The sequence below is a fragment of the Glycine soja genome, chromosome 10 (assembly GCF_004193775.1).
Source record: "Glycine soja cultivar W05 chromosome 10, ASM419377v2, whole genome shotgun sequence".
Lineage (NCBI taxonomy): Eukaryota > Viridiplantae > Streptophyta > Magnoliopsida > Fabales > Fabaceae > Glycine > Glycine soja.
Window position 1 is genome coordinate 50,492,197 of NC_041011.1, and position 12,564 is coordinate 50,504,760.

General features: G+C 32.4%; 2 protein-coding genes across 3 annotated transcripts; both read left to right on the forward strand.

Moving 5' to 3' along the window:
• Positions 1 to 1,384: 1,384 nt before the first annotated feature.
• On the forward strand, positions 1,385 to 9,075 carry LOC114370657 (ABC transporter G family member 7-like). Of its 2 annotated transcripts, none has more exons than XM_028328048.1 (12): positions 1,385 to 1,715; positions 1,877 to 2,133; positions 2,313 to 2,463; positions 2,732 to 2,864; positions 3,306 to 3,507; positions 4,549 to 4,825; positions 5,221 to 5,352; positions 6,576 to 6,796; positions 7,267 to 7,479; positions 7,638 to 7,722; positions 8,270 to 8,561; positions 8,740 to 9,075. In XM_028328048.1, exons 1-12 carry the CDS (start codon positions 1,446 to 1,448, stop codon positions 8,748 to 8,750), a joined length of 2,244 nt encoding a protein of 747 aa, XP_028183849.1. In that variant the 5' UTR covers positions 1,385 to 1,445; the 3' UTR covers positions 8,751 to 9,075. The 2 variants fall into 2 exon arrangements, with proteins under 2 accessions (XP_028183849.1, XP_028183850.1); XM_028328049.1 differs by having other exon boundaries at positions 1,387 to 1,715; positions 1,943 to 2,133.
• Positions 9,076 to 10,486: 1,411 nt separating this feature from the next.
• Positions 10,487 to 11,353, forward strand: LOC114370679. Its single transcript, XM_028328072.1, has one exon. It carries the CDS (start codon positions 10,647 to 10,649, stop codon positions 11,097 to 11,099), a length of 453 nt encoding a protein of 150 aa, XP_028183873.1. The 5' UTR covers positions 10,487 to 10,646; the 3' UTR covers positions 11,100 to 11,353.
• The last annotated feature ends 1,211 nt before the right edge of the window (positions 11,354 to 12,564 follow it).

A 12,564-nucleotide genomic window follows, 5' to 3' on the forward strand; every position in this document is an offset into this window, starting at 1 on the left:
GTAACTTAAACAAAGTATTCCTATATGTAACAGTAACAGATCGCCAATGTTCCAAGGATTGGAGAATTCGAGACATTTATTCTTGTCATGTGTTTCGAGCCAACAATGCTGAAAGGAAGCTAAACTTTGGGATTTCATTGATCCAACTATGGATCATAGTAATTTATTCAAAGAAGTTTTCTTCCGAGAACTTTGTAGTTGTTAGAAGATTCAAATAGGACTTTATTTGTAGTGATCTTATGGAGTATTCAGAGAGGTAGAAATGAGATGTTACGGGAAGATATCCTATTTAATGAAAAACAATAAAATTCAAAGGCTAAATGTTTTTAGCCGATTGGTTAAAATTGGCTGGGACGATAGAAGAACATATTTTAAACAAAAGCACAACTATAGCATGATTGAAGGAAGGATAGAAGACACCTCCTATTGTCTATATAAAATGCAACATTGATATTGTATTTAGATTTAGAGTATTCTCATAATTTCTTAAATTAGTTTCTTAAGTTATTTTTTATGATTTTTATAATATTTTATGTGGTTTTTAGGTATTCTTATAAGAAATTTATACATAATGATAAAAAACTTTAAAAATTCATATTTTTTTATTTTTATTTTCACTTAACTATGATGTTATTATATGTGAAATAAATATTATTTTTTATTATTAAAAAATAATTTATTTCATAACATACAAATTTTATTGTTAAGAAATTTTTGTTGTCATTTAAATTTGTTTTAATGAAAAAAAATTACAATCATTTAAGAAATTCTTCTAGAAACATTATTGGAGATACTTTTATAACTTAGAATGTTTTACAAAATTTTTAAAAAAAGTCTAACAAGCTAAAAAATATTCTTATTATTCAAAGGTTAAATTACTCATTTAATCTTTATGATTCTTACCTTTTTTAGTTTATATAATTTGAAAGTGTTTTTTTAATCCTTATAATTTACATTTTAATTCTCTTTTAATTTCAAGAATTTAAAAATTATAGAATTAAAAAAGAAAGAATTATAAAATTATAAGAAGTAAAAAAATCATTTTAAAAATTATATTAAGTAAAAAAAATTAAAATATAAATTATAAGGATTAAAAAGATAACTTTAAATTATGAGGGAGAAGTAATTTAAAGTTATCCAAACTAAGGGAATCGTTTTGGCTTGAATTGAAGCAAGACTATTTGCATGAGATAAGGAAATCGCTTTCGTATCAACGAGAGAAAACAAAACGCATCCGTTTCATTTCGTAAGTAGAAAAAACAGTACTCCCTCGTTCGTCTTTTCCTACGCACCTTATCTAATCGCGGACACGTGTCACCCTTGCTCTTCACTTCAGGGATCAAAACGACGTCGTTCCGTTGGGATATTTCACCTCTAACGTTCGCAGCACGCACTTCACACTCAGTTTCACAGTGCACACTCCAGACGGAAGAGAAGAGACGATAATGGCGGGTTCTGGCGGGAAAAAGGTGCACCAAATGATCGTCGGTTTCGGCGGCAGTGGCCTCGGCCAGGTTGTCATCGCCGTCGCCGTCTCTTTCCTCGTCCGCGTCTTCTCCGCTCCCGGCCCGGCCCTCTCGCCGGAGAACGAAGCTGACGACGTGCCGGAGAACGATTCCGACGACGCAGAAGCTCCAACTTCCGGCAAGGTCACGCCGGTCACAATCCAGTGGAGAAACATCAATTGCTCCCTTTCTGATAAATCTTCCAAGTCCGTGAGTTCCTGTTTCCTTCTTCTCGTGAATGCTAGCTAAAATCCTGTTAATTAAGCTAGAGTATAAGCTTTGGATATATATCGTAACTAATCTTTTAATTATTTCGTTACATGCACTGCACATTTTGGTTCAACCTTTGTAATAGTTGCTTAATTTGATAGGGGATTTGTAGAGTTTTTTTTAAAAAAAGAATTGGTGATGATTGGAAGGTGATGTTAAATGAACAGGCGAGGTTTCTGCTTAAAAATGTGAGTGGAGAAGCTAAGCCTGGAAGATTATTAGCCATAATGGGACCTTCAGGTTCAGGGAAGACGACGTTGCTTAATGTTCTTGCGGGTCAGCTAACAGCATCTCCTCGGTTGCATCTGAGTGGCGTTTTGGAGTTCAATGGAAAGCCTGGTTCCAAGAATGCTTACAAGTATGCTTGTTTGTTTGTGATTCAGAATTGCATTTGCTGTAGTTTACACACACACACCCACACACCCACATATATATATATATATATATATATATATATATTTTTTTTTTTTTTTTTTTTTATTTTTTTTTTCCAGTTGCTAAGGAGATCAATTAAAAGGCCATTGTTTATTGGTGTAGGTTTGCTTATGTGAGACAGGAGGATCTCTTTTTCTCGCAGCTCACAGTGCGGGAGACATTGTCTCTTGCTACAGAACTCCAGCTTCCCAACATATCTTCTGCAGAAGAGAGGGATGAATTCGTGAACAATCTCCTTTTCAAACTAGGCTTGGTGAGTTGTATACCGGAACTTGTGTTAGTGGCAAAGTAGTTACTGCTAGTATGTTGGAATATAGGAACAGTTACTACAATCCTTTATATCTTCCTTGAAAAATCAATTTCAGTTCATCCATCTGATCAACTACAACTGCAATATGTATTGTACATAATTATTTTCGGCATTCCTCTTTCAAATTTACGATTGAAAATGTGTTGCCCTTGTTGGATAGTCCTATGTTACTGATACTCCCTGTGGCATCTGTATGCTTTTTCTTCAAAAGGTTAGCTGTGCTGATACCAATGTTGGTGATGCAAAAGTTCGTGGAATTAGTGGTGGTGAAAAGAAACGCTTATCCATGGCATGTGAACTGCTTGCAAGCCCATCTGTTATATTTGCTGATGAACCCACAACAGGTAATCATGCACTTGCAGAATTTGCTTTGAATTGAATTTGAACTTTGCATGTGATATAGTGTAAATAGCTGATAAAACAATAATATAACGTTGCATGCAGAAAATGCATTCCTTGGATGCATGCTTAAAATAAAAATTAAGACATAGTTTAGGGAGATAACTTTCGAACCACAAGTTTTTTTCTAACATTAGCATATACTTAAGGAGTTCCTTGCATTTTAGTCTATATAACATATAGCATAATCATGTGCACTAATATACCTTTTCACCTTTGATGGTTTTTTATCACAAAAGTCCTGTTTTCTTTTTTAAATCTTTGATGTAATATCGTGTAAATGGATTTTCCCAGCCAGTCGCTGCTTCCAAATGCGGTCAATTTGCACAGACAATCATAACCTCTCTCCACTTATTTTGTCATGAAGTTGTTTTCTGTGCTTTCAGGACTTGATGCCTTCCAGGCTGAGAAAGTCATGGAAACTCTCCAACAACTTGCACAAGATGGTCATACTGTAATTTGTTCTATACATCAGCCAAGAGGGTCAGTGTATAGTAAATTTGACGACATCATCTTGCTAACAGAGGGTTCACTTGTTTATGCTGGTCCTGCTCGTGATGAACCACTGGCATACTTCTCAAAATTTGGGTTATCATCTTAACCTTATTTATATTATGCCATTATACATTCTCCACACTGGGAATTCTCTCAAATCTCAATATTGTATTGTTTAAGAAATTATAGCTCAGTTAGTTTCATATTCTATTGAACAACCTTTTTCTTTGTAATTGACTTCTTTATATCCAGTTGATAACATCATAACATGACCTTCTCTGTCTATTATTCGAGAATCTCAATTTGAAAAGGTATACTTCTAGAAAATCCAAGAAATCCAGATTAGAAGCTTGCCAAAATTTCAAATCTAATACATTTAATTTGCGATTTAATCAAGTCTTTGCTTGTTATTGGTAGCAACATTGTGATAAGCAATATTCTTGGAGTAATATTATGCTTCTATTCTTACCATAGTTGTTTACTTTCAAAACCAGATTGAGTTATATGAATGAGGGTCTTTATCACATGTCTAAGGATTTTCTAGCAAAGTCATAATTATATTAAGTAGTGTATGAATAAAACCCTTATGAGCATAATTGGAATATATATATATATATATATATATATATATATATATATTTCTAACTCTCCGAGAGGAAGGTTTCTTTCATCATGTTCTGAACCTTGATATCAAGTGAATATATTTTGCGATAGTCTGTTGACCTTTTCTTCATTGTCTAATTATTTAAACAATCTATGTGTTCGTTCAATCAATTCAAATGCATATTCCCTTTCTTGCTAGTGTTTATTTGTTGCAAATATCTGAATAGGACTATAGGAGTAAGAAATAGTGGATTGAAACAATTTTACATTACTTTAAATTTTATCTAGAGTTTAATAGGCATGCATTGTTATTGTAAAAGTTTTTACACTGTCAATCAATAAAAAACATCCTTAGTATGACCTTTAAGGTAATTGTTATAAAGTCAACACACCTACCACATATGGCGGTTCATGATTGGATAGCGGTGTAAAAAACCTTAACATTGTATGTGCATATATTATTTAATCTTTTATCTGTGACTTCTTTACTGTTTGTTCTGAATAATTGGTTGGTAACTGTCCATGTAACAGGTACCAATGTCCAGATCATATAAATCCTGCTGAATTTTTGGCTGATCTTATATCCATAGACTACAGTTCTGCTGATAGTGTCTATACCTCTCAAAAAAGGATTGATGGTCTTGTTGAGTCATTCTCACAAAGACAATCTGCAGTTATATATGCAACTCCAATTACTATAAATGATCTCTCGAACAGTAGAAAAAAAATCAGCCAGAGGGCTGTAGTAAAGAAGAAAGGAGTTTGGTGGAAGCAATTTTGGTTGCTCCTTAAAAGAGCATGGATGCAGGTCTGCCTTTTTTAATTCGTTGACTGTCTGCTTATAGGATGAAAGAACTTGGATAAATTGCATGATAGAACGCATATAAAGTTTTCCTTCTTGAACAAATTTTAAGTATCTTAAGACTATGAGGTTTCCTTAAGTCATTTGGAAAGATATAATCACAAAAGTGGGTTTGCTATTTATTGTTTTCACATCTTGAATGTTGTGCAGTTAAAATTTTATTTTTTCCATATTACATTACAGATTCAACATTATTGCCTGTTCTCTTAAATGATTTATTCTGATCACTAGATATTATATATAGTTTTGGAAGATAATAAAGGATCATGTATTTCTTATACCCAGTATAAGGAGAAAACTTATTTCTCGTTCATTGGATTCATGATTGTCTGGCTGACTAGGCTTCCCGTGATGCACCAACAAACAAAGTTCGGGCAAGGATGTCAATTGCATCGGCAATTATCTTTGGGTCAGTATTTTGGAGAATGGGAAATTCTCAGACTTCAATACAAGACAGAATGGGATTACTTCAGGTTTGTGATGTTCTTGATTCCTGTATGCTTCTTTCTCATATTGGCTTGCTGCTAACATACATTGCAGAACAACTATGAAATGTTGCTATGCTCCACATTCAATTTTATTCTATTATGTGGTAGGAACCCATAAACAGAATATGATGTTTCGGAGAGGTAACTTAGAAAGCAGAGAAGGGAGAAAGAAAAAAAATGCTTCTGTTATTGGTGATTGAAATGCAAACAAAAACATGAGGAATTCTAAGGGTTGTCCTGTACACAACTGTGCTAATGCTCTGTTCTCCAAAACTAATAAAACTGAATGATCTCTCTACACATACATTTCCCTATTTATTTATCTAATAATCCCCTCTAACTGTCAATACTAACTTTTTTTTGTCATCCCTTTATTCTTCCAACTTCCAAGCAACCCTTCTATTCTAACTAACATTATTGTTGAAGAAAATCATGTATACATTTAAATTCATGTATATTGTTGGCTGTTGTGGAATTAATTATGCATATTAGGATGATCTTCTATGAGGTAATATCTACAAGTTTTTGTCTTCAGATAACTTGCTTTGATAATAAAACCTTTGACTATTAATCCTTTGATTTTTGGTATAGACACCTTTCTGCTAGCATGTATCTGTGTTTTGAGCTTACTCAACACGTGAATAAACCACATATATCTGATCAAAACTGTGCACTAGAATGCTATGCTAGTGATCCTATGTTATCCAATTATTTTGTGATTAGATACTTGAGGGTTTAATTATTACTTTATTACTATGAAATAGTTCGACACACAAAAATTGAACAGAAGATAGTAATTATACACTAACCATGTTTTCATGATCGATCATTTTTTCATGATGTAGACAAATAAGGAGAATGAAAACTATCTAATTTGATTTTTTCTGTCATAAAATTTTCACTCATCACTTATTTTATTGATTTGTCTTATTATTTTAGTTGATTTTGTAAGGTCAAATTCCTAAAATAATAGTGGGATTTTTGCTTATTGACATAAAATAAAAATCTTATGGGAACAACCTATTAATTGTGCAGGATTAGTGTTATCCAAAATCTAGTACACTTGACTATTTGAGTTTCATCTTTTATTGTGTAATTGTCTTGACAATCGCTTTGAAATGCTTTAAACCCAAATCTTGTTATGTTATCAAAATGACAAATTCACTTGGCTAAGTTTGCTTTCCTTAATTACATGATGAGCCTCACAGGTTACTGCAATAAACACAGCTATGGCTGCTCTCACAAAGACTGTTGGTGTGTTTCCAAAGGAACGGGCAATTGTAGATAGAGAACGTGCTAAAGGCTCCTATTCCTTGGGCCCCTATCTGTTCTCAAAATTGTTGGCTGAGATTCCCATTGGAGCAGCATTTCCATTAATGTTTGGTGCTGTTTTGTATCCAATGGCACGTCTTCATCCTACTATGCAAAGGTGTTGTAGTTTGAATCAAATTGCAATTTTCTTTCATATTTTACTTTTTGGGAAAGTAGTAGATTGAAATTTTCTGTAATTCTTTATATGACGAGGACTGAGAAATGTGTATGATTTTCTAAACATCCCTCACAATCCATTATTGCCATTGTTTCATTTCTGAGAATTATTTATATTGGCCAGTCCCAAAGGCTGTAGGGGTATACATACATAGGTGGTGACCAATGAATATTCTGTAGATAAAAAATAACATTAAATATTTTCCCTTTTCTCTTCATCTTTTTTTGTATTCATTATAAAAAAGAAGAAAGAATTCAAGGCAATATGGGGGGGGGGGGTGGATTTTATCCCTTATGTCACCATCTCTTCATCTCTTCACTCTCCTCCTTTATTCCTTTATTCTCTTGAAAGCTTGATTCCTGTTAATTCTTCCCATCTCTTATAATTGACTTATTAGTTTGACATTCTAGATTTGGGAAATTCTGTGGCATTGTTACTATGGAATCTTTTGCTGCATCTGCTATGGGTCTTACTGTTGGTGCTATGGTTCCAACCACTGAAGCAGCAATGGCAGTAGGCCCCTCTCTCATGACAGTTTTTATTGTATTTGGAGGGTACTATGTCAATCCTGAGAATACCCCAATCATCTTCCGTTGGATTCCTAATGTTTCTCTGATTAGATGGTAAGCACAGTTCTGATTTATGAGTGAGCAAGGAGTTAACTTCAACTATATAGCATGTACTAGGAAACAGAACTTTATTGATATACTTGCAGAGTTTAATTATGGTTTCCCTTGCTCTAATACTAATGAATACCAAATTGATTTATGCACACTTTCAGGGCTTTTCAGGGACTTTCTATCAATGAATTTAGTGGTCTTCAATTTGACCATCAGCATTCATTTGATATTCAAACTGGAGAACAGGTGACAGTACAGCCATCAATCTTTTTATTTCAATTGGAATAACAACTTTGATAGAATTGGAAAAAAAGGGATATATTGTGACCACTGGACACCAAAAGTTCAGAGAAATTTTATGAAATATTCAAAAAATCTTAAAAAGGAAAAACAAGCTGGCAAAAATGGTTCCTTTTGGGTTTTTGACAAGATGCACAGGTGAGGGAGGAAAAAAACCCTGTAATCCTATAAGACTGAATAGACTAATCACCATCAATTTTGAATCAACTTGTATGTTATAATATTACTGAAATATAGTTGATGCTTGAGTATTAGTGCTTTGATTCTCTCCTAGAATATTAACCTGGACTTATAATATGCTTTCATTCAACAACTTCTGTTTAAGTTGAAATTAACTTGCGATCTGCTGTCATCTCTTCTTGGATAACTGTTCCTAGAATAGATAATATCACACAATTATACAAAATACCTATCTGCTTTTCCACTGTCAGAATATATGTGCTTTCTTGAATGCTGATCCAGCTCACTTTGGTATTCCCTTCCCTTTTTACAGGCACTAGAGCGTATTTCCTTTGGAAAAAGTAGGATTAGGGATACGGTGATAGCACAAAATAGAATACTGCTATTTTGGTATTGCACCACCTACCTTCTCCTCGAGAAAAACAAGCCCAAATACCAGCAACTTGAAAGCCCTATTGACCACAGCAAACCTCATTTAAAACTTGAGGAGCTCAATTCTGAACAAGTTGATCAGACAATTGAAGCTCCGCCAGTCAGTCAACTTGATTCCAAACAGCCCCTCGAGTCACCTGAAGTAGATCTTGTTGGCTCTTTTGTCCTTGAAGGTTTGTAATCAGCTGGGCCTACTGCTGTTCTTATCAGATATTCATCTATTTAAACCCATTAGGGTCGGCCTAGTGGTGGGGTTGGGGGTAGATGCATGAGGACTTATGTTCGATCCCCATTGCTGGCATTGTACAAAAAAAGAAGATATTCATCTATTTATTGATTTATCTAATACAGGTACTAAATAGAAAGATACCTTTGCAAAGGATGACCAACAAATACTGAGACAGTAAGCCGTTTCCTATAGAACAGGACAACAAACACAATGTGATATTGGACAACGAAAACATCAGCTTATGCTTACAGGTTGTTAGTTTTTTGGTCGAATTACAGATTGTTATATGTAATAATAAACAGTCATGGTGGATAATCTTGGACTGTCTCATGGTGGTTCCTTTGATTATAGTGACTATTTTCATTAAATGATCAGAGATTCTGTGGAAATCATCCATGATATGGGTTTTTCTTGAGGTTGGTCACAGGTTTCCTTTATATGAACTTAGTTATGAATTACATTGGCCTAATGAGTATCTATTTTAATGGGAGGAGAGGTGAGTGAAAAATAAATTCCTTTTGTTTAATGTAGTTAAAGGAAAGGAGAATAATTTAGTTAACATAGTTTAGCCCCTGGGTTCAAAGAGGTATTTACATTTATGATTTATCTCTCTTTAGGGTGAGGTGAACGTAAGTGATCTTTTGAGTTCAGAAGTTTTTTCTGCCTTGGACTGTTATCATTGCCTCTTTAAGAAAAATTTATAAAATAAATGTTAATTTACTTTTTACAATTAAAACTCTGACATCGAATAAGGCTGAAATGAAATAGATTTTTGTTTCTTTATTTTCTTTTAACTAAAATGAGAAAATTATATAAAATATTTTTTTGGACAATTGAAAGAAAGTGTAAAAAAAGTTTTAGTTTATTTTTCATGTAATATAAATCAATAATTGAATGACAATATAAAATTATTTTACATTGATAATGATATATTATTTTCTCAAATTATAGCCTATATTGATTGTTTATTTGTAATTTGAATATAATTTTATTTGTCTATTTAAGGTATAAAGCAAATTTTTTATTTTTCTTTCTTTTTCGTTACATATCAAATAAGGGATTTCTGGTTTTCTTTTAATATTCTTCTTTGTCCTTTTATTTTATTTTCCATTGAACTAAACAGACTGTTGTAAGTTAATACGTAGCTTTGCTGTTTCTTGTCCCAAAGATTTGAACTTTGCCATCGTCGACTTGGATTGCCATGGGTATCACAAGCTCAATTTATCAACTTGTCTTCATTTCTTTTAATTTTTTCATCGTATTCGTTTAATTTATGAATCACATATTTTGTTCTTATACTATTTTTATTTAAATTCTACTACTATTAAATAAAGATGTCATGTCAAATCACAAGCTCAATTTATTAATGTCTTTATTTCTTTTAATTTTTTTCATTTTAGTCGTTTAATTTATGAATCACCTATTTAGTTCTTATACTATTTTTTAATTTAAATTTTATTAAATAAAGATGTCATGTCAAGGAAAGTTAAATTCTAGACAAGGATCATTATTTATTTGACGCATCGACATTCAAATATATTATTCTTAGTATTGTATCGTAGCTTTGCGGCTTAGCCTATGTAACGACTAACGATCATGAATATGATTAGGTACATTTATTTGATTTAAAAATTGAATAGTCTTCCAAATCTCAATATATTATGGAGATAATATCGACCAATTATACACCAAACCAAATCCAACGTGGTGATGTAAGACAAAGAAGGTTCGCTTAGCGTAAGAAACATTCAAATAATTGGACACGCTACCTCCAATTCCAATTACATGGTGTGCCGTAATCCGCAATCTCTCTTTCTTGGAAACTATATCTTAATTTTACGCCCCAACTTCCACTCCACCGTCCTTTAATTTCCTTAACCAACAGCAACAACACACGAAGACGCACATGTATGCAGACATTATATATATGCATCACATGATCATCCCCATAAAATAAATATACAACAACACATTCCAATCACAAAGCCAGCCATTGCAACATTTGATAATTCTTTTGAAGTCCCAGAAAATGCAAGCAACCTCCCTATGCTCCCATATGTTTCTATCATACCCTCTTCCAGCCAATTTGTTGCAGCGTAGTGCACCACACAAGTTGTTCAGTGATGGCACCACCACTCGTAGGAGTTTAATCTATGCATCAAAAAGAGACCCTTTTGGGCACCATTATGATGGAAATTTGGTGGATGAGAACATGATCCTTCTTAGAATGCGAATTCGTGAGATTGAGATGGTGGAAATGAAGGGTAAAGCTACTTCGGATTGGAGCGTATGGGAGAAGAAGTATTTTGCTGAGAATTATGGTTCGGATGTATGTGAAGCAGTTGGATTGTTGCAAAGAGTGTTAATGAACACCAGACCTTCTTTTGCATTGGGTATGCTAGCTCTTGTCATGCTAAGCATGTCCATGTCAACGTTGCAAGTTGGGTTTCATTTAATAGAATTTGCCAAGGGAATCATATGATATATATGATCTGAAAGGCCTTTTGCATGCATTAATCTAAGATCCATTCGAAACGATCAAGCACAAATTGGAAAATTCACATTGACAGCACAACTTCCGGTCAAAGCTGGGGCCATGGATTGCGGTCACAAATATTGTTTATATTTTTCTTATTTTGTTGAAAAAATGTTGTTCATACTTATCATGTGTAAAAATAACAAAATTCTTTATGTAGTAAAAAAAATTTAAATAGTATTCTTTGAAATTGAAAGTAATGTCGTTTTTTCCTTATTTGGACACTAGAGTAGAGCCACTTTACGAGTAAGTCACGTGACATAGAAAAAGTGGGGCTGGAATAAAAGGAAAAATAAAAACACGTTGAATATAATAGGTCATTTTTTTACTCGAAAATATATTGCGTATTTTTTTAGGAAGAATATAATGCGTGATTAACGACTACATAAATCTGCTATTTAAATATTACTATAGGAGAAAATGTTGAAAGATGTGGTATCTTACAAATATAATATTTCATCAATTTCCATAAAAAAAAATCATCATGATCAATTAGAATCCTTTACATGGAAAACTAGGGTTTGTTAGAACCAGTTTGCCTAAAGATGTCTTTCTTATGGTACTGATTAAAAGTCATAAAGATGTCTTTCTTATGGTACTGATTAATTAATATATATCTCAGTTAGATTATAATTAATTACAATAAATAATATTATTAAAAAAGATTAGTATATAACCCATGTAACATATATTATTAGATTTATTAATTAATATATATACTTTTTTACTGGAATATATATATATATATATATATATATAATAATTCATTGAATAAAATGTATATATATATATATATATATATATATATATATATATAATAATTCATTGAATAAAATGTCTACATGAAGCACCAGGAGTGCCCAATCAAAACAAGAACTAAAATATAAAAAACCAATAATGTCCCAAAGTTCCTTCATTGAAACAAAACAAAACTTACAAAACAACCTCCCCATCAATGACAGTACCGTAAACAATAAAATGACTAAAACCAAAATGGTATACCAAAAGAAACATTATCCCATCATCGTGTTCAAGCAAGACAAATTTCAAATAATTCCATTAAAGAGGACTCATTAATTCAAGCAAAATGATGACGAACACTTTTACATAAATCCTTCTAATATCATTGATATTAACTTTTAAATATAGATGCAAGGATAAGTACAAATATAGAGAAAGTTTTATTTGGTCATCGTGAAATATTACTAATAGAAAAATTCAATTCTTTTTCTAAAAGATATTTTTTAATTTAAAAATATAATATAAACGTTTTTGTTGGTCCCTTGATGACATCATCAAAATCATTGTCATTGATATTAGAATAGAAATAGGATATTGGACTTGAACAAATATTTACACAATCTTTTATGCTTAAATGAGTCATCTTTATAGTTGTTTTGGAATTACTCAT